The sequence below is a fragment of the Accipiter gentilis genome, chromosome 18 (assembly GCF_929443795.1).
Source record: "Accipiter gentilis chromosome 18, bAccGen1.1, whole genome shotgun sequence".
Lineage (NCBI taxonomy): Eukaryota > Metazoa > Chordata > Aves > Accipitriformes > Accipitridae > Astur > Astur gentilis.
The window spans coordinates 26,042,371-26,064,102 of NC_064897.1; the positions used below are offsets into that span (position 1 = coordinate 26,042,371).

Consider the following 21,732-nt stretch of genomic DNA (forward strand, 5'->3'; position numbering starts at 1 on the left):
CCGCCGTCCCCGCCTCAACACCCGCCCCCTGGCCGGACCGGACCGGACCGGACCGGACCCTGCGCCCCTCCCGGGCGGCGGCCGCTGGCGTCACAACGAAGCCCGGGCGGGGACCCGCCCCGGTCTGGCGCGCGCGCGGGTCACGTGAGCGGCGGCGGCGGCGGCGGCGTCGTCAGCTGATCGCGACGCGGCGGCGATGGACTTTCTGCTGGGGAACCCCTTCAGCTCTCCCGTAGGGCAGCGTATCGGTGAGACCCGCGGCCGCGCACCCCCGCGCCCTCGACTCGCCCGCCCGTTCGCCCTCCCCCCCCGCAGCCCCGGGGGCGCTCGCCCGCTCGTTTGCCGGACCCCTTCCTCCGGGAAGCGGTGGCTCCCGCCTCCGCGGCGGGACGGAGAGGGCGTCGACCAATGAGAGGAGAGTTCCGCTCTGACTGACGGGCGCTGACGACCAATAGCGGGCGCGTAGCCCGAGGCGGCTCCGTCGGCGACCCCACCAGCCAATCCGGGCGCGAGGGGGTCTTGAGGTGGCCAGGCGAAGTTTCCTCACTTAAAGGGGCCGCGGGCGGGTGGTCCGAACCACGCCCTCCGGTTGAGCCGAGGTCCGTGATTGGCTCGGGGCCATTCCCGCCCGCACCTTTTTGGGGGGCTTCGCGGGAGGGGCGGGGTCCTACCGGGTTGGGGGGGGGGGGGGGGCACAGCGGGAGTTGCTGATTGGCTGGGTTCCAGCTGCAGCGGCCTATCGCGTTCTGGGCGGGAAGGAGCCGAGCTCTCCCTGAGGTGACAGGGCGGCGGGGGGCGGCCATCACTGAGCTGGAAGCAGTGGGGGAGGACGTGAGCTTGGGGATGGCCTGGACCCGGGGCATCATGGCTCACCTAGTCTGATCAGTGCTCCCCACCCGAAGGATGAGCGCCCTGGGCACCCCGGGGGTGGCTGCCCGCCCTGAACTTCCCGGCACGGAGGTCTGGGACAAGCAGGACCTGGCGGGGCCATGCCCTGGCTCTGTGGAGAGCACCTCCCCTGCACCACGGGCCTTCTCACAGGGCCGAGTACCAGCTCTGGCAACGAAATCAACAGCAGGAGCGTAGCGTCCGCTCTGTGACCTTGCAGGCCTGCAGACACGCAGTCTCTCTTAGTCCCTGAGCTCAGGTCAACTAGATGAATGCAGGAGAAGGACGCAGTCTGAGGAAGTGGAGCAAAGAGATGTTACAATTAGAAAGAACAAGGCCAGCTACACTGGTCTCAAAACAGAGATGCAGTTCTTAAAATACTTAGAATAAAGATTCTTTTCTTCACATGTTGTATTGTCTAAGTGCCTTCAAGTTGTGCTTGAAGGTTGCTGTTGCCCATTTAAACTCCAGCTCGTTCAACAGCCGTTTGTAAGTTTATGCACTTGCTCAGTCTTGCTTTTTTGTCACTTGTGCAGACCTTTGTTCTTGGCTGCGAACATCTGGTCCCTGATTCAGTAGGTTTGGGTGTGCTTGCATGGGTGGATAGGCTACTGTGTCTGGGGTGGGAAGGGAGCAAGCAGCTGGTTTAGGTAATGCTTTTATAAGCACCGCTTATCTTAGAGGCTACCCAAAGCGCTGTCCGAATGATGTGGGTCGGGGGCACTGCGATGTGCCACTCTCTAGTGTCGGGTGAGATTAGGTGAGAGGCACTACAGCAAAGTGGGGGAAGGATCACCAGGGAAGGTTTTCTGTAACAAAAACCTCTGGATGATCTTTGATGTGTCCCCAGATGAATGTCACAGGTTTCATCACACTTTCCGGGAGAAACCGTCTCCTGCCCTTTCCAGAATGAATGCTCTTTGATTCCCTCAGTGAGTCCATCAGATACGTTTCTGTGTTTGGGTAGCAGCAATCTGAAGTTATCTTTAGATGTCACAGATCACTTCTTGCCCTCCGGATCTTCTGATCGGTATAGTAACCAGATTGTAAAAGGGTTCCCTCTGGGCTTTGCTTAGATTAAAGAAGGGAATTTTAAGTAACAAACCAACAGAAAAGAAGAGGAAAAAAATATTTCAAGAGTGCTGTTGAACAGGAGTTTAGAGTCCTTAGTACCAGAGGTGTGACAGTGGAGAGATCTTAATGACTGGGGTTGATTTGGGTTATGGGAGTCCAAAGGGATGGAGTAATTGCAGCGTATGAGAAAGGAACTCGCTGTGGAGGACTTAAAAGGGCTGGTGGCTGAAAATAGGAATGTTTTCTCCTTTTGAACATTGCCTATCAACATCCTGGGGACATGGATAAATGATATCTTCCCTGTTTAATTTGAGACGCGAACATGGCTTACCCAGACTTGTTTGGTAGGTCCGTGGCAGCTGCATGTTGAACCCATGAGCCTGATCACCAAACCTGCATAGTGCTGCTGCTTTGGGCTGTCTGCCGAAAGCTAATACTGCATTCTTGTAAATTACTTGGGCAAAGTCATGTATGCCTGATACAGCTTATGAAGTCTAAAATAGCTTTAAATGAAGGCTAAGGAAAAAAAAATCCTCTGTGGCACACTGCAGCGACATTCTCAGATTCCTTCATTAATGTTAATCTAGTAAATCCCATTTATTTTGCTGACAAGGAATAATCTCAGTGATCCGTCACAGAATGAGTCAGTTGCAGAGGAGTAGGTTTTATAGCTTCTCACTCTCAGTGCTGAGATTTAGTCACAAAAGTTGCCTCTGTCCTGTTTTTGGACCGTGATGTCTCTTCCCAAGTAAGATGAATACAGACTTGTTTGTTTGGGTTTTTGGGTATTTGGTTTTGTTGTGTGGTCTTGTTTTTTTTTTAAACACAGTACTTCTGACCAGTGGGAAAATTTCCAAAGAGTGCTGAAGCATCACAGTTTGGATTCCCCCCTCAAAAGGAAATCAATGGCACCTCCATCTAGGAGCTAAGAGAATCTTCAAAATGGAAAATCTAATTTCAAGGAGGTGCTCTGAGTGAAAGAACGGAGAGGAAACCACCACTGCTCTCTCCTGACCCTGGAATTCTGCAATAACTAGTAATTATAGCAATACTGAAAGGGACAGAGACGGGTTATTTCAGTGAGGGCAGGCAAGGGAGAGAAATAACGGTGTAGCACAGAGATTAAGAGGATTTTTTATGGTTGGGGGTTGGTTTAAGCGTGAGAACCAGGAAAAGTTGAGACTGTAAAGAGGAGCAGGTAGGAGAGGCTCATGGGTGAGGAAGAGGGGCAGATACAACACAATATGCCAGAAAAATCCCCACAGCTATTTGGATCCTACCTTGCAGGTGTCCCTGCACCCCTCTGGGAGCTGGGACCTTGGGAGCTGGTGGGCAGCAGTCATCAGCTGTTGTCAGTAACGCTCTCCTGTCAGAGCCAGATGGGTCCCTGCGAGGCAGTGCTTCTCAAAAAGGTGTTGCCTTGTCTTCTGTGCCTGCTCTGTCTGGAGGAGAAGGGGCAAAGGCAGCAGTTGAAGAGTCATTTGATCCCTAAGAGTTTTGAGCTGATTCAAAGGAAAGGAGCAGGAGTTCAGAGACCCAAATACCCACAGCGCTATGTCAGCACAAGTCTGTGTCCATTGCCATCCTTGAATTGGAGTTGTATCTCTCTTCTCTCTAGAAAGCACCTTGTCCCCTCCGTCTTTGGGAGGAGCAATACAGCTAAATGGTGGAGTCCTGACTGAGCTGATGCTGTAGTTTCCTCAAGGGAAGCGAAAGCATGAGGCTTAGCAAGGAGACTTTGTGCAGGATGCTAATTTGGGCCGGGGGGGGGGGGGGGTTATGAATTGAAGGGGGGTTGGGAGAAAGGACTGTTGCGTTGCTTTCTGCTGAACTTGCGCTGTCTCATGCAACAAAATGCTGGTGCCCTCAAACACGTGTTGAAATGGGTGAGAAGGTGCTTGATGCTTTGCTGAGGAATTTAAAGCCAGCAGGACTGAGCACTGTAGGGAAATGCTGGTTAAGGGCTTGACTTGGAGGATGGGCACGCAGTCTCGTGATGAGCTATGGCAGAGCACCTCACGGGCAAAGGGTTTCTGAATGGCACCTGGCTGGTTATGGGTGCTTCAGATCTGTGACTGGGAGCAAAGGGGACAGGAGCCTGCTCAGTATCTTCTGTCCCCGGCTCCTGTACGGCCCTGCGCTATTGACTGTACTGCCGGTGTGCTGCTGCAGGGATGGCTGGGTGGGATCGCCAGCCCCGCAGTGGGCTTTCCCCTGCCACGAGGGCAGAGACAATAAACTTGAAAAGAAGCAAGGCGGCAAAGTTTACTCATAGCACGAAGCAATGTACAGCTCCACTGTGTCAGTTATGCCAAGCTCAGGGTTCTTTCTTATCTGATGATTCCAGATAACTTTTATAACCTAGTTGCTGTCAGCAGGAGCACATCAAATGCCAGGCAGGAAAAGAGCCAATGCTCTGGTTCAACCCATACCACAGTCCTCAGCAGTTCTGGGTCGATCCGAGCAATTTGTGAGGCAGCAGGCTGGAATCGGACAAACCCCAGTGCTGTCACACCCGGGAAGCCGGACTGGCTGCCAAAACAATGTGGCTTTGAAGCAGCCCCGTGAAGGGCCTCCTGTACATTCAACAGTCAGTTGGTTTCGCACTTGGAGGGAGACAGCATTCGTACACTCGCCGATAACCTCCGCCGGGGGGAATTGTCCGCAGCAGGTCAGGCTCAGCTCATTAGCCCGCAGAAGCAGATGCTGCCTGATGAGCCCAGCCAGGCAGAGCGCTGGGTGGGTGGCCGTGCCCTGCCTCCTGTGCTTGCTGTTTTTAGGGACTTGTCACTGTCCCCAGCCATCCCAGGCTCAGATTTCGTGAGGGGCAGACAGCTCATGTGCTAATTACGGCTCGTGAAACGGGGCCAGCCACCCTGATCCTTCATGTGACTAATGAATAGACTTTGTTTCCTTCCCTCCTGCAGGCTTTAGTAAAAGGGTAAAGTTCAGGATTTTGGAGAAAACTCCCAACATATCTTACTAGGCTTGGACAGTCCCTCAGTGCTTGGAAGGAAGCAAGGAGGATTAAAGGGGCATTAGCTGTTCCAAGGCCAGCTAGGCCAGGCCTTAATCTGTACCGGGTAAATTCAAGTGCTTTGTCCTTGGAAATGCATCATGGTCACGTTCCTGTTTTCCATATGCTCTAATACTGCTCTTCCAGCTTTGTATTTTTTGAACCTATGTTGCATTTATGGCAGGTTTGCTGCTTTCCTGCAGCCCTTCACTGACCAGCGTGTGAACAGGGGTGATGGTAGCAGGATGACCACAGCGTTGTGGGGTAACAGCTGAGCGGTGTATGTCACTTCTGAGGAAGCCTCATTTTCCTGTAAGTGACCAGCCAGGTGAAGGAGCACGGACAGTTTGTTTGCATTCCTATCTGAACAGCAAACCTGCTGCTCTACCTTGGCAGGATTGGCGTGTTTGGAGGAGAAGGGGGGCGGGGAGGGAGCAGGTTACAGAGTGCCACCAAACATAGGGAAGCCAGGGAAGGGTGTTTGCAGACTCAGTTCATGTTTGTGTACAGGGAAAATGAGGATGAGGAGGGTTGGGGAGCCTTGAACAGCAAGGACTTGATGGTTAAAGGCAGTTTTGATTTCATTCTTGGTTCCTTCTGTAGCTCAGAGCTTCCCAGCAGGCTCAGCCCTGTTCCTGAGTTGTGGTTTTCTTCAGGGGTGAGAAGTGTGGATGTGGACTTCCTTTCAGTGTAGTAACCCCATGTGATTGTTTTGTGTGCTTCATTGCCAGAGGCGGAAAACAGTATGGAGAAACTTCTGGCTAGCCTGGGGTTCAAACCGAGGTGTGTCATGAGCAAGGGATGCTGGAGGACAGTGCACCAGACATGCTCCCCTGTAGCTCACTGCCCTGGATATATTTTCCAGGTGATGCTGCCTCCTGTGCCTCACTGAGGAAGCTTGGATCTGCAAGAGACAAGGATTCCTATATAAAATTAATACTCAAAGTGACAAAAGTTCACCTGAATCAAGGGGCCTTCAGGATATTACAGTAGTAGCCAGACCTTCGGAAAGGTGGAAGAGGATCAAGAACGTTCTGCCACTCTCCTTCCCTTCTTTGTCCTCTTCCATCTGTCTGTGGCCACAATGTAATTAGCGTAATCACAGTGTAATCAATACATTCTGCAGTCAAAAGAAAAGGTGGTGGCTGGGTTGCGATAAGATGCAGATAGGTAGCTTCACGCTGTGGTGTGTAATCTGTGAGAGGGACACGTGTATAAGAGGCTGCATTGCACAGTGCTGTGAAGAGCGCTCTGCCTGACCCCTAAAAACAGAACATCCCAAAACATGATGGATGTGCTTACCCAGGCAGGAGTTAAAAAATCTTCTTTTTCCTGCGTTATGGCCCTATGCCATTACTGCGTGAATGGGCATTTCATTCCCACAGAGGAATCGTTAGCTGCTGGGTCAAAAGCAGAAAAGGCAGCTCTGCAGAGGAAGGGCCTCTCCAAAGGGGTAGAGGACCCATAGCAGCAAGGGCCAGCTCCAGATTTTGCAGGCACAGCAGTTTTAAAAATGCAGGCACTTCTCTAAGTACCTTGTTGGGTCTGAGCTCTTCTGAAGAACACTTGGTAGGTGCTAAACCGGTCTGCCTAGTTTTAATTCTCTTGCCGCAGTGCTACGTCAGGCATTTTATGGGATGGGAGAGCTGGGAAGGATGGTTCTTGTCCGTTGCTTGCCATCTGCTGCTTCTCTGCATTTCCCTATGGTCTGGAAAGTGCCAGGGTCCTGCCTGCCCCACTGGCGGTTCTCTTTCTCCCAGCCGCTGGTGGTGTCCCTGAAGGCATCTGTCGGTCGGCGCGGCTAGGACTAAGACATGGCTGATTATAGGGTGGAGACACTGGTGCTCTCAGTAATAGCTGCTCATTTCCCAAATCTCTGCCTTGAATAACATCAAGGCTGACTGAGGAATTCCTAATTAAAGGGGACACAATCAAAGCCGAAACAATATGGCTTCAACTTCAGCCTGCAGTCCACTTCAGTCCATACTCCCCAGAGGCCAGAAGTTCAGGGGAAAGAGCCCTGCTTCAGCTGTTTATGTTCGCTTGTTTGTTTTTGTAGGGCCCATGTAAAAAGAAGGGGGTTGACTCTTTTGTCTCCTTAATTTGATGCAAACCAAGAGTGGTGCCACTGACATTAGATCCGTGTCAGTGTGAGCAGACCAAACTCATGGTTTCTAGCCCTGCAGCAACAAAACAAATAAACCCCCTTTTCTCCAGCTGTGGAGCTGAAGTCATGCTGAGCCCCCTTCCTTCGTGTGCAGGACATCAGGGATCGCACGGTGTGTGTTTGTGTGTTGGTAGCATGGGTGGCATGGGCAAAACCGAGCAACCTCGTGTCCCAGCGCGGGCCAGCCATGTGCTTTGCAGTGGTGACACCTAGTGGGGAGCTCTTGGTGGCCTGGACTTTGCAGCTGGATTCTCCTCCTTGCGTTTCGCAGTGGAAGCCAAGGAGAAGGTGGCTGGGCTCTGGGGTGTCCTGACAGCTGAACAGCAGCAGCCCATGAGAGTGCCAGAGCTGCTCTTAGCCTTGCCATGTCTTGGTTTCTCTTTTCCAGAGAGAGCTACTGATGGGTCTCTGCGGAGTGAGGACTGGGCTCTCAACATGGAGATCTGCGACATCATTAACGAGACTGAAGAAGGGTAAGGGAGCTGGCAAGGGTACACATCCAGCGGCAGGTTCCAGCACACCCTGTAACACTACATCCCTAGACTGCAGTGGTAGCACGGCACTGGTGGAGGTAATAAGCTAGGCTTCCCAACAGTCCCTTAGATGAAACTCTGCTAGGAGACCTAGAGACACAGCAAAGCTGTCAGAGCATGTGTTAGATGCTTCCCCGTAATCTTTGTGAGTGCTGGGAGCCATTCAAACAGGCCTTCGGGGTCCCCAGGGAACCTCAATTCAAGCCAGGCTGCCTCCCATCTCCCAAAGGCATATTTGCAATTCTTCCACTTCGGTTTATTCCTCCTTCATACCCCTCTCGTTCTCTCCCCTGGGAATGTAAAAATCTGCAGGCTGGTGACTGAGGAGAGAGGAGAATTTCAGGCTGCTATTCAGTCCTCTGACTATGCAAGTCCTGCTGGGGTTCACTTCTCAGGTATTTTCATGTGCGGTCACTCAGACATGTGGTGGGGGAGCCCTTGTCTCCCTCTCCCTGCGGGGAGACATTCAGAAATCTGCCAGACTTGTTAACTCTGGACCTGGGGATTTGCCAGTAAATTCAAGGGGGACTGCTCCTTCTCACAGTGGAGATGTCAAGAGCAGCATGTAAAGAAGAAGGTGCTACATAGAATAAAAATTGTAGGTTTCACTCCTGCTGTCCTACCCCACAGTGATGCTGACAGAGGATTAGCAAGCCCAGTTTGCAGCTTCACAGTTGTATGAAAACAAAGTCAAACATCTCTACTCACAGATTTGTCACCACTTCTTTTCCATGCTATTCCCACGGTGCAAATACATCTGTCTCTGCCCACAGTGCTTAGTCCTGAGCTGTGGCCACTTGGTGTTTCAGTTCTGGGTGCCAGATAACACAGCTGTACCCTCCTGGCATGGTGGGCTCTCCCATTGCCCTGCTAATGCCCATCCATTGCAGCCGTGCTGCCCCACGGGCCAATACACTCCTGCCCTCCTATTGCCTCAGTTCTCCACCCCACTTTTCTCCAGCACTGCTGCTTTTCCAGTCCGGCTGCTCTTCATGTGTTCTGCCAGAGCATGTTGGTTCATTTGTGCCCTCTCACAACACCATGGTGGGCTGAGACCGCAGTACTTCTCCACTCTGAGAATGGTTATGGAGACCATGCTATGCTGCTGCTCTCTTGCCCACCTGCAATATAGGCAAGATTTTGCCACCGCATGTCCCCTGCTGCTTTTTAGCCTGTTTTCCTTCAGGGAAATGTTGTTAAACAGCTTCTCTCTGAGCAACACAAGGATTGCTGCAGCTTGCTCTCTCCTTCCTGTTTCTAACCCACGCCAAGCTTTTTTGTGATCTCCTCCTCTTCAGTCTCTCTGCCATGGGATTTTGCTCTACCCCCAAGTAATGCATTTCTAGCATTGCTTTTACTCTGCTTTCTGTTGTGTCCTGTACAGCTTGAGTTGTTGCAGACATCAGCACAGGGGCCTCCAATTTCATTAACAGCACTCATTAGCAGGACCCCACTCCTCTTGCAGAACCACAGGCAGAAGCTGCTTTACCAGTCATTGCTTCAAGCTGCCCTGAAAACATGGTGGGGAAGGTCACTTGCTGAGTATGAGGCATCCAGAGCCAGTGGCCGTTTTGCTTTGCCTCTCTGTAGGTGGATCTGAACCTTCTGATGATCTTTCTTCATCTGATTTCTGCTGCAGGCCCAAAGATGCCTTCCGAGCCATTAAGAAGAGAATTGTAGGGAATAAGAACTTCCATGAAGTTATGCTGGCTTTGACGGTGAGTGGTCAGGGCTCTTTCTCAGCTCTGTGATATCCTGCTGTAAAGCTGAGTCCCTGGCTCAAAAGATGCGGGTACCTAAAGCCAACAAGGCGAACACACATGGCAGAGAAGGCTATAGCTAATGCTTCATTGCCTTTGAAGGTCCTGGAGACATGTGTCAAAAACTGTGGCCATCGCTTCCATGTCCTTGTGTCCAGCCAGGACTTTGTAGAAGGTGTCCTGGTGAGAACAATCCTGCCGAAGAACAATCCGCCTGCCATAGTGCATGACAAGGTGCTGACCCTCATCCAGGTGAGCTAAGAAGCGTGAGCATCTGTGCCAGTTCAGAGAGTGTTTGTCTTTAGGCATTTGTACAGAAGACTACTGTAAACGATGATGGGCTCTACTGTCTCCTTCTCCCCAGTCCTGGGCGGATGCCTTCCGCAGCTCACCGGACTTGACAGGTGTCGTCGCTGTCTATGAAGACCTGAGACGGAAGGGTCTGGAGTTCCCCATGACTGATCTGGACATGCTGTCACCCATCCACACACCACAGAGGGTACGGGAGCATTGCTGAAGAGAAGGGTGTTGGGCAGCTGTCATTCTGGAGCTATGACGGGAACTCTTCAGGAACTCTAGCTTGCATGTAGAGGGCTTTTGGGAAGTGAGAAGCTCCAGGACAGCCTCTTTGCTAGAAGAGCTATTGAAAGCAGATGGGGAGTTGTCATCAACATTTCTCTCCTAATTGCACTGCCCTGTGAGCTCTGAGTGTCTAACATCTCCTTCTCTCTGTCACTTTCCCTGCCTCTGTGTGTAGACTGTGTATAGCTCTGACTCCCAATCTGGACAGAACTCACCTGCAGTCAACTGCCCTCAGCAGATAGAGTCCATCCTCCACCCTGTCACCCTGCCCACCGGGAGAGGCACATCCAGCGACGCGCCCATCACACCCACACCAGAGCAGGTGAGTTGGACACAAGCCCCATGGTGCTGCTGATTCTCCCTGTGTTTGGGGGCTGTTGCACAAACACTGTTCTGGGACTGCTGTCCTGGTCCTTCCCCAGCCTCTGTCCTCAAGGAGCTGTTCCTCCAAAGCATAGTCCCTCAAGAGCTTCCCACAGCTCCATTGTGGTCACAGTGATGAGCTGGGATACCACAAACACAGAGTGGTTATGTTTTCCGAAGGCAGGTCTGCTTGCAGATAGAGGGAAGATCTCCTGGCTGTAGGGAACTGGGGAACTGAGACACAGAGGTTTTGAGTGAGGTCTTTGTAGCACAGTAGAGCAAAAGCTTGCTTAGTAGATGCCTCCTTATCATCTTTGTTTCTCTTGCCTCGCTGCTGACTTTGTATGAATCAACCTTGTCTGGCTATGTGGTTTCCAAAGGCCAGGGCGTTCTCACTTGTTTCCCCATCCTCTTTTCTCCTTCCTCACCCTGACTTCATATGACACCATGTTCAGCACCAATCCTCCAGCTGTTGGTAGGTTGCATCCCCTTGCAGAAGAGCGGCTAGAAGCTGTTCTCAGGAGGCTCTTTAGCAGCTTATAAAACCAGAGGGATAAAGCTTCAACCGCACACTTAGCCCAGGCTCACCTTTTGAACGAAAATTCATTTTTTTCGCCCCTTACACCGCTTTGGAAATGAAACGATTTGAGTGGCTGCCACACAGGAGCTGCTAGCTGGGGAGAGATTTGAATCATAACAGCAGCCTGTGCTGGCTATTAAAAATCAAGGCTAGGCTAGTGGCCAAAGATCTCAGGTAAGGACCTGGCACCTGATACCTGCAAATGAACTTGATGGTAAGTAATGCAGCTTCCTTCTGCTGGGAGCTCCAGAGAGCTGAACTGAGCGGTGACAAATGAGCTCCTCAGTGGCCGTTCCCTTCGGCTCTGTGAACACATACACATGCGGTGCGCTGCCATTCAGAGCTACCTCAGCTGTCTGCCCAGTCTTCCCAGGCAGAGCTGTCACATCCCCTCCCTTTCGCAGATCGGGAAGCTGCGCAGTGAGCTGGAAGTGGTGAACGGGAACATGAAGGTCATGTCGGAGATGTTGACAGAGCTGGTGCCGTCCCAGGCTGAGCCTTCTGACCTGGAGCTGCTGCAAGTAAGGAACACTGGTGGGGTGGAGGGCTGGCACACGCAGCTCAATTTAGCAATGACTCGATGGACTGAGGCATGACGCATGCCAGGCGTGGGGAACAATTGCACTGGACAGTTTAGTGTGGGCCTTACCAGGGAGTGATGGGATAAGGAAGACACAGGGAAGGTGGAGTTTCAATGGCCAAGGGAAGTTGCACTATTGAGGCTGGAATCATCTCACGTGGGTACTTGTAGTCCTCGAGGGCCTTTCTGGGTGATGTGTTATGCAAGAGGCATACAATTATTGACTGTAAAAGCTCACTCAGTTTACCTCTAACACCAATATCTGTTGCCCACCAACCCTATCAACAATGATAGACCCCAGTAGCCTCTGGGGTCTGTCTGTCCCAGTCAGACTTCCAAATCTGTGAGTGCTCAGCCTTAGCCTGACCTTCATGGTAACTTCCCCTTGCTGTGAGCAGGAGCTGAATCGGACATGCAGAGCCATGCAGCAGCGTGTGCTGGAGCTGATTCCCCGTATCCTCCATGAGCAACTCACTGAGGAGCTGCTCCTCATCAATGACAACCTCAACAATGTGTTTCTGCGCCATGAAAGGTACCTCTCTCCTTTCTCTGCCCTGCTCTTCCACAAGAGTTTACTGCCCTTTGAAGTCCTTCTGTCCCACCCTTTTGGTCTGCCCATGAGTATAGAGTTCAAGATCTATCATCCATCTTTGAGAACAAAGCCTGTTCTCAGTTTTTGCTGATTTATTCCTGTCCCTTCAAAACTGCTGTGTAAATTATTGACGGAATATAAAGATGTCCCTCAGCATAATCCAGAAAAAGGAGGAGGGAACTGCATGGAAAGAGCTGGTTTTCTAGCTCTGAGGCAGATGGGGGCAGAAAGAACTTGCACAGGTGGGGTCAGCACACCTTTTTTTTCTTCTTCCATTTCATCAAACCCATCTCTTACGCTAGGATGAAGTGTGGAGAATTTAGTCCCTGTGTCTGTATGGAGAGCTGGGTTTGAACCATTTTGGTTAGAAGTAGCTCTGGAGGATCCCAAGAAGCTTCCTCACACCACCTCTCAGGAGACATCAGCTCTGTGGGCCTTGTGGTGTCTTCGGTCTTGAGGGGGAATTGGGCCCTGAGCCATGGTCCCCCTTTCCTAGTATGTAGGAAAGGACAAACTATGCCAAACCTTATAAGAAGTCTCTTGGGCTGTGGGTGAATAAGCACATACTACTGAAAGGCATCCTGTCATCTTTCTTGCAGGTTCGAGCGTCTTCGGACAGGACAGCCTGTTAAGGTAACTCGGAGTAACTGCCCCTCTGTGCAGCTCCGTTTCCATCCTGCAGTGTCCTGCTGAATTGGAGAGAGGTTCAGTCTGCCCCACTTACAAGCTGTAGGCTTTGCTTCCCCAGCCCAGCTGCACCAGGCCATACTGGAGTGCAGGACGCTCCAGTTCCCACTGCTAGCCTCTCCCCCACTGCCAGTGGGAGCCTTCCTCTCACCTAAAGAGCAAGAGCAGACCAGCAGCAGTTACGGTTTTCCAGTATTGAACATTGAGAGGATCAATTCCCATATAAGCCTCCCTTTGTCCTCTGAGCACTGCCCTGTCCCCTGAACCAGCACCTACCCTACTTACTAACATCCACAGCAGAGCTGGGATGCTGGCTATCAAGGCAAATTCTGCCCTGAGACACTATTCCCAGCAAGTTCTCTGGTCACTGTCCCCCTTCTCACAAGAAGAGGGTTCACAACTGGTATCTTTCAATGGTTGCAGAAGGGCTTCCCTCTCCAGTGTTAATGAGCTAGGACTGAAGGGTCAGGGTATCTGGGCTTCAGAAACTCTCCACCATCTTCCTTTCTTTTTCTCAAAAGGCACCAAACGAGGCAGAGAACAGCTTGATTGACCTGGGACCCAGTCCTCCTTCTGCAGTGAGACAGCCTGAAGTCACCAACAATCTCTCCTCTCAGCTGGCTGGAATGAGTATATTGCCATGTGGTTTTCCTCTCAGTCCTCCTGTGCTGCTCTGGGAATCCTTTCTCTGCCCTTGAATCACCTCCCAAATTAGTGACATTCATAAAGTAACCTAGAGAAATAGGGTGTATTGTCAACTAATAAACTCATGAAGAAACTTGCATATGCCCCAAGGCACACAAGCATATGTCTCAGCATCCACACCTCATGTTGTGCAGGTGGACATGACTTAAGAAGGACATCAGCATTAGGCTGTGGCTAAGGACTGAGCCTTCCAGCAGGATAAGGCAGAAATTTGCTCCCTCTGCAATGCCCAAGCAGCAGTGCAGTTGCCTCTCTTGCTGTGTGGTGTCAGGCTGACCACTGAGGTCTGGGAGAAGAAAAGCAGCTGAGCTGTGCTGCAAAGACAGCCATGAGCATGTTGGGCTGAGGACACAGGATCTGACAGATTGTTTACTCAGAAAGCTTGAGAGGTCCTGAGGGTTCTTCAAGACATACCAACAGCCTACATAGCATTGGCTGAAGCTCTCGCTAGCTGTGAGCACGTTCAGTACAGCTTGGATGCAGCTACAGAAAATTGACCAGACTGTTTTTACAAACAAGCCGGTTGAGATATTTTTTCAAGTCAGGGTTTTTTCAGATGATGCCTGAGTCATGAAAGTCCAGTCATCTGTCTCAGAGGTGCTTGCCCAGAAGCACAGGTTATCTTCTTCCACAGGTTATGGAGCAGTTCCCTCTGAGTTGTCTTAAATGGTCAGGAACATGTAGCCTTCAGCATCAGTGCAGTAAATTGATGCTACTGCTGCTGCCTGAGACTGAGCTAAAAATATCTGCTGCGCAGGCGAAGAAACTGCTTCTGTTACTTCACCCACAACACTGCACACATGCACAGACTGTGCTGCAGCTGAGGGGCAGCATAGAGGAGTGGGCCTAGAGCAGTTTAGCTTGTTCTGATGCTAGCTTTCCACTTAGCACCCTCCAAGCCCACAGCCTTCCGTTTACTGCCCTGTGTTGCCTGCTCACCCTTCTTTCTCTCCCACAGACCTGGGCTCGAGCAGCGTAAGTGCGGGGCTGCACACCCTCGACACCTCTGGCAAGCTGGAAGAAGAGTTTGACATGTTTGCCCTGACCCGTGGCAGCTCGCTGGCTGAGCAGCGCAGAGAGTGAGTGTAGCAGCCCACTCTGTCCTGTCCTGTCTTCTTGCAAAGGGAGAGGGCTCAGGGCAACTGGGGCTGTGACCCCAACCAGCAGGAGTGCCTGGGAGACAGTAGGATGCAATAGAAATGCACTCTTCTGACACACAGTGTTTTGTGGGACGATCTCTGTGTTCCCAGTCCTTCTTCCTTCTGCCGTTGTCTCCCCTTCTCAGTGTTCTCCCGGGCATGGGCAGAAGGAAGCGGTCTCTTGCATGTGGGGACTGCGGTGCCACATGTGCTGGGGAAATGCAGTGTCTGGAGATGAAGGTGTGGGATGGGACTGGCTGAGTTTTCTTGTCTGCCTCTGAACTCATGTACCCTGACTGGGGTGATGTTAAATTTGGGAATTGCTGAATATCGATGCAGCGTAATGGACAGAGTATTGAACTGGAGTGCAGGAAGTATGCAGTCAGTTGTGGCTTGGAATGCAGGGCACTGCTCTGTGCCTCAGCTTCCCTGTTGGTAAGCAGGACTGATGTTTCTTCCTCCATAGTGTGCTTGAGACATCCTGGTGTAAAGCACCACGGGTTGGGTCTCCATAGTACTGGCTGAACTGAAGAGGCCTCTTCTCTACTGCAAAGAGTGGATTCCTGAATCCATGTTCTGGGAGGAGCCGACAAGGGCTGTGCTGACCAGATCCCTTTGGCTGGAGAGACCGTGGCTGATCTTACGCTGTTTTGCCTGTCAGAGTCATCCGCTGTTCTCCACCAGTTACCAAGCAGTAGAGCTCACAGGCACGTGGCTGCCTCCAGCCCTCAAAGACCTGTGCTCCTGACCTCCATCCACCGGCGTGCCTTGTTCTGCAGCTGGGCAGTAGCAAGATAAGGTCTCTTAAGGTTGTCTGCTTTCATTTCTCTGCCTCAGACTGCTTCTGGTAAAAGTGGTGGGAAAACCCGTGGCCTACGCACAACTTCATGTGTTTCGCCCATGGGTTTCCCCACCACTTTTACTGTGGGGTATACTGCCTGAGGAGAGGGGCAGTCCAGACAAAAACAGTGGTGCTGACACCCGAGCCACTGGAATGTGCTCAGTGCTGGCGGCTGGGGGAGATCTGGGCAGGGGTGGAATCGTATCCTCTCCACTGTGGTGCAATCTTTAACAGACTCCGGCTTGTGATCTCTGCCCAAGTAACGAGACATCTTCTATTTATTCCTCACTGCCCTCCATCTGCCCGCACTTGCGCTCCTGCCAGGTAGCCTCTACTCTCACTGCCTCAGGCTTCACATTTCACTCACCAGCCTCTGCTCGCAGTGTCTCCCTCCGCCTGAACAGACCCATTGCCCTGCTGCTGCTGGACGGGACGTGCTGGCAGGAGACACAGGCAGGGCCGCTGGGCTTTGTTCCTGACCCTCCCATGCTTCATGTCTGTCTCGGCGAAGCAGTGCTTGAAACACCTCAAGCCTTTTCTGCCATTCTTCCTCATCAGTGGCATGATAGCAGCATTGTACTTCATCCTTGATGCCATTGTCCACAGCGGCCCCTTCACTGATGAGCACTTCTTTGAGAAGTTTGAGCGCCGGTGGCCCAAGCCCCTGGCCCCCAACAAAAACAGCTCCACTTGATGGTCTGCTGGATCTGCGGCAAGGGGCCTGGGAGCAGCTGGAGAAGAGGCTTGCGGAGAGTTTCTGGGAGAGGCTTCATTCTCCCAGCAAGGATGGACTGTTTTCCCCACTCTGCATGGATCAAATGGTGACGTGTGGCATTAGCATGTGTGGTAGCAGCCTAAAGGGGACACAGAAATGGGATGAGGGAGATTATGGGTGAGACGTGTGTCTGTGTGTGGAAAGAGGCTGCTGTAATGGTGCATTTGGAGACCTTGAAACAACACTAGGCTCTTCTGATCATCCAGGCTCACCTCCTACGTAGCATAGACCAGTGAGTCTCTGCCACCATCAGTTCTTGAGTGGTATCGGTTAAAGAGATGTTTTTGAGCTGTGTTTGTGTCTGTGAAGGTAGGTGAATATGTAGGGGCTTGTTACTCAAATCCTTTCTAAAATAGCTGTAGTCTTCTGGTCAGTCTGTGTTAGTTATCTCTCTTGTGTAGTCAAGCCCAGAGAACGTGAATGTGAAGAAGATGAATTCACCTAGCTCTGTAAGTCTGTGTTTTAGCCTGTTGGATGGTTGTTTTCATATGATGCCTTGTCATCCTCTTGTCATATGCCAGGCCTGTCCTGTGGTGTCCCACAGTGATGTTGCAGTGAGGAGATTAGTCTGGTTTTTGGTGGGCTACATCTTTAATAGGGGTGTTGCACACTTTTTCTAGAAGCTCTTGGGAGCAGAATGATGAGAGGAAAAGTTTTGCAGTCAGAAGCACTGAATATATGTTTAGGAGTTCCTGCTCTTCACTCTCAGGCATCTCATCACCCTGTGTTTTATTTAACTTCATGCTTTCAGGGTAAAGTACGAAGATCCCCAAGCCTCCAAAGGACTCGCTGGTGCCCTGGATGCCCGGCAGCAGAACACAGGAACGGTAAGTGGCCACAGAACTTTCAGTGCATCACCAGCAATGAAAGTATCCTCCTTGCTTACCAATGCAATAAATGTGCTGTCCGTCTGGAAAAAAATCAAGTGTTTAACATGACTGATGATAACTCCCAGTCGCCACCAACCTGCATTTCCTACCTGAGCTATATACCTCATACTTTAAACCCCGGGAGTGGGGAACTATGGAAAGTCTGGGGTTGACTCAGTCAGTAACAGGATGGCCTCCTTATATCTGCAGGGAAATTTCCACCTGGAAATGTATGTTTTATTCCTCTTCAGCAGGTTTCCAAGTCCAATTGCCTTCTCTCTGCAATCAGAGAAGTAGGCCACCAGCACTAGTGTGTTCTTTCCCCCACCCTAAACCCACTGCCTCCCTTCTCCTTCACCCTCTGCGATAGCAGCTTTCAGTGCTGACTCTCTCTCGACCAGGGGGACTCTGGTGCCTCCAGTGATGGAGCCCAACTGACTAAGTGGATGATGCGGCAAGGAATGGTGAGATCGTGGAGCGCCAGCAGGGAGGAAGGAGGCTGGGGCTGCTGAACTAGAGGTGGTGCTGGCACAGCACGTGAGGATGCACAGCAGACATCAGCAGAGACTGCAAATTGAAATGAAGCAGCCCTGGTCTGGGCCAGTAGTGAAGACCAGGGTTGGGAAGGAAGCAGGCAGAGTGTCAGTCCTTCCTCAAGTAAACGTGTCTGTAGGAAGAAATCCTAGGAGCTCTGAGGCCAGGAGAGCATGTGCCACTCTTTGTGCTAGAAGATGGCCTGTTTTGGGGTGGGTGTCTGGGGCAGAGGCACTAGCTGGTGGCATCATGAGGAAGGCTGCCACCATTCATTCCCCCTTCAGCCTCTCCTGCTCAGCATAAGCTGCCTGCCCCATTTGGAGGAAAACACATTCCAGCTTTTACTCTGTTCAAGGCCTCCTCCTCTAGCTAAAGTGTTTGAGCCTTCAGGCTGTTGAATTTGGTCTTTTGGCAGCAGGAATTCCTGCAATTCCATCCCCTCAGGCACGCTGAGGCTTTGACACACTCCCAGGTCTGAAGCTTGTTAGCCTGTCTTCCTGAAATAACTACTGCCCAGACTGATGTCTGCTCTAGGAAGTTTCCCCACATGCTGTCCAGTTGGCTTGAATGCACTTCTACCCCAAAGAGTTCCTCTTTGGGTAGACAGAGCCACTTTGCTTTGAAACTTGCCTAATCTCACACATCCTCTTCCATCCCCATTCATCCATCTGCCAGCTGTGGTAACTATCTGAACTTGCTCCCTGGTTTGGGGAAATCTGCCTGTCCTCAGTAAGAAGGGGTTGCTCTTTTTCTTGGTCTCGCTATTTTTCCTGAGAGCAAGGGAGCTATACATATTAGGAGACTAATAAATAAGTTCCCACAAATATGCTCTCACGCTTCTGCTCGTGGATCCTCTAGCAAGGGCTGCTCCTTGCTCAGCTTTGTTCAGGTGCTCGTAAGTGGAGAAGAGGATCTGGGGTTTTGAATCAGGCTTGGTTGCCCTCAAGGTTATTTCTGTCCATTAGGAAGGTGTCTCTTTGCTGCTTAAATTGGCCAGGGACATGAAGTCTTCTGAGCTAGCCTCGTCCCTACTGGAAGCAAAATTTACTTTAATTGTGGAGGACTTTCTCTTTGGTGGGTCTGTTTCTGTAGTTTGGTGAGATGTCAAATCCTGCTGTGCTCCATGATCCTACCAAGTAATCACTTCTTTCCTTCTTAATGTGGTGCCAAACCTGGCATGTCCAATATCTTCAGCATTGCAGACTTTGACATCAGACTGCCACTGGTTTGTAGAAGGGAGGAGGTGTGCAGAAAAGCGCATCTCTTGGTCTCTGGCTGCCTACCACAAGCAGCCAATTTCCACCTAGTGGGTCCTCACCAAAACTGAAAGCCTGGTCCAGTCCTAATACCCCAAAGCCAACCACCAAACCCCAGATGCTTTTAATGGCACGTATTCTAGAAACTGTACGTGTCTGGGTGTGGACGGGGCAGAGGAAGCAGGTACGCGGTGGCAATGGTAGCTGGGAGAGCTTTGCGGTGGCACTGGCTGGATTTGGAAGGGCCTGAGCTGACTGAATGGTGGGGTGAGAGAGTTAGCTTTTGGGTTGGGCTTTCCTTTTGCAGAGTGGGTTTCCTGGAACATCCTCTCTTTTCTTGGCCTCATTCTTTCCTTTCCTTCTGTCCCAGGTGCCGGTTCCCCAAGCCAATTTCATGGAAGACATAGAAAAATGGCTCTCCACTGATGTGGTAAGTGAGGGGCTGCTTTCCTGGAGCCAGCAGTCCTGCCAAAGTTGCCTGCAGGGCTGGATTTCAGGCAGTGTACAACAGCGCTGGCACTGCTGAATGTGTGGCACAGGCTGCTTGGAGGGAGCAGGGGAGGAAAAGCCAAGGACACAGGGTTTGGGATACCACACCAGTATAATTAGCCTTCTGGGAAGCGTAGTTAATGAACTGAGGCTCAGGGCCACTCTGACATGTCTGTACTGTGGAAGTGGGGGGAGCACTATCCTGTCTCCCTCCATGCAGACAAAGAATTACATCTGTGGAGGTGCCTTTGTCTACCTTGCTTCTAACTGTGCCCTCCTCCTCCTTCCCTAGGGAGAGTCAGAGGATGCAAAAGGTGTCACCAGCGAAGGTAAGACTTGCCAGCCAATCCCTTTCTCCAGCCGTTCCTGGCAGCAGCTTGGCTCTTCCACGAACATCCCTCCTTGCTAATGTTCTGCTCTTCTCTGTCTCCAGAGTTTGACAAGTTTCTGGAAGAGCGAGCGAAAGTTGCGGACCGGCTGCCCACTTTGTCCAGCTCCTCAGCAGGGACGTCCGTCTCCCCTCCTGCTGCCAGCCATCATCGGAAGCAAGCAAAGGAAGATGATGCTATGTTTGCCTTGTGAATGCTATGGACTGGTGTGCTGTGGAGCAGGAGGCTGTTGTGTGCTGTTTTGCTTGCCTCCGACCAGGGGCCAGCAGGGGAAGGACTCTGTCCCCTTCCTCCACTCTCTTCCTGTTTTCCCTTTGAGTTGTTTTTATTTTAAGCTGCTTTCAGGTTTCAGATAATCTTTGTTGTGTTTAGGGATGTCACACAATAGACTTGTGAAGGGGGTTTTCAAAGCTGCTAGAGAACGCACGAGTTCAGTGGGGTGGGGTTTTTTGGTACAGTGTGGGCAAAGAGGAAGAAGCTCCCCATCCTCCTCTCCAGTGCGGTAGTTAGAGATCTTGCCCAAGAAACAGGAGAGGCTGCACTCTGCTGCTGAAATCATTCCAGCCTGCCTCTTTCCTCGCCCCATCCCTAGAATGGATTTCCAGCCCTCTGCCTGCCACTGCTAGACTGGAAAGCATGGCGATGCGAAGCATTACAGTGGCAGAGGAGGAACACTAATGGTAGAGGGGCCCTGTTGCTCTAGTCTCTCTTGCACAAGTGCTTGTGGTATGCAACACCTTCCCACTCACAACCCCTTCTCTTCCTTTTCCTTTCCTCCCCCTCCCTATCAGTTTATCTCGAATCCTACCCACAGCCCAAATGTTTCCGTTGCACGACAGCCAGTCACCGACGGCCTCGGCTGCGCACAGGGCTTGAGCTGCGAGCGGTACCCCAGGCTGAACGGGCTGTCTGCTATGGGGTAGGACGTGCCTTCAGCAAACTTTGCAGTTAATTTAATTCTCCCGTTATTATACTTTTCTCCCCTCTTTCCCCGATGTGATCCCACCTCCCTCTCTCACTTCCACTGATGCCTTCCACCACATGGTGCCGCAGTGTGGGGAATCTTTCTGAGCCTCTGCTCGGGCGAACGCTATAAGCTCCCTCAGCGTAGCTGTGTGTGCTGGGGCCGAAGAGCTGTGTTCCCTAAAGCAGGAGGCCCTTGCATTGACACCGTTAGACTCGCAAGAACACGCTGTTGCTTGGGTAGCTTGTTCAGCTGGTGAGCACAGAGGTGAAGTGAGACATCAGTCATCTCATGCCAGCAAAAGCAGCCCTGCAGCAGCCAGCGGCTCCTGTGCACGTGGGGAGAAAAACCTTTCCGAGCAAACCGCACACACTGCCCGATGGTAAAAGGCAGCCAGGGAGGAGGGTGCCAAGCCTGGGGCTCCTGCCGGTGGGATTTCCTGTTGAATGTGGGAGAGTTGCCTTTTTTTTGTAATTGCACATTAAAGGAGCGAAGTCTTGAGCCTCCCTTGAAGATAGGCGTGCGTTCTCAGCGCCTGGCGTGGGGAGGGGAGGACCCTGGGGGGGTGAGAAGAGGGGTGCAGCCACATTTGCTCTCCACGAAAAGGCAAGGGCACTGTGGTGCTGAGACGAGGCACAGCGCGGGGGCCGAGGGTGCTGCGAGCCAAGGCAGGTGCTCGCTGCTTTTTAGCACGGTGTCCCGGGGAGGTGACCACATCCCATCTCAAAATAGCAAAAGGGCGAGCTGCCGCCTCTCCCTTCCTGCTCTGCCTCGTGACCAGATCCGAATATTCACCTCGCAGCCCACAAATCACTTTAAGACGCGCAAGAAATACGGTTGCTATGAAAGGGCTCTCTGGTATCCACAGGGCGTCCTCAGTTGTTCCCATGCCATCCCCTGGTGTCCAGCTGAGTGGGAACTGGGGGAAAGATTCTTAAAAGCAGATTGA

The 21,732-nt window shown here is 51.8% G+C and overlaps 1 protein-coding gene across 4 annotated transcripts; it reads left to right on the top strand.

Annotated features, from left to right (window-relative positions):
* The first annotated feature begins 117 nt into the window (after positions 1-117).
* Positions 118-21,296, top strand: TOM1 (target of myb1 membrane trafficking protein). 4 transcript variants are annotated; one of them, XM_049822698.1, is made up of 16 exons: positions 118-248; positions 7,534-7,618; positions 9,318-9,396; positions 9,541-9,690; positions 9,803-9,937; positions 10,196-10,342; positions 11,368-11,484; positions 11,942-12,075; positions 12,735-12,768; positions 13,344-13,452; positions 14,486-14,606; positions 17,034-17,109; positions 17,553-17,615; positions 19,312-19,371; positions 19,723-19,759; positions 19,864-21,296. In XM_049822698.1, exons 1-16 carry the CDS (start codon positions 197-199, stop codon positions 20,010-20,012), a joined length of 1,548 nt encoding a protein of 515 aa, XP_049678655.1. In that variant the 5' UTR covers positions 118-196; the 3' UTR covers positions 20,013-21,296. The 4 variants fall into 4 exon arrangements, with proteins under 4 accessions (XP_049678655.1, XP_049678658.1, XP_049678656.1 ...); XM_049822699.1 differs by lacking the exon at positions 17,553-17,615 and having other exon boundaries at positions 119-248; XM_049822700.1 differs by lacking the exons at positions 118-248; positions 7,534-7,618 and adding an exon at positions 7,629-7,716.
* The last annotated feature ends 436 nt before the right edge of the window (positions 21,297-21,732 follow it).

What these genes read in the sequence shown, in the direction of transcription:
- TOM1 (XM_049822698.1), top strand. Translation starts at nt 197, where the DNA reads ATGGACTTTCTGCTGGGGAACCCCTTCAGCTCTCCCGTAGGGCAGCGT. An exon ending in CCATCCACACACCACAGAGG is followed by an intron (nt 9,938 to 10,195) that starts GTACGGGAGCAT and finishes CTCTGTGTGTAG; the next exon opens with ACTGTGTATAGCTCTGACTC. An exon ending in CTGACCTGGAGCTGCTGCAA is followed by an intron (nt 11,485 to 11,941) that starts GTAAGGAACACT and finishes TGCTGTGAGCAG; the next exon opens with GAGCTGAATCGGACATGCAG.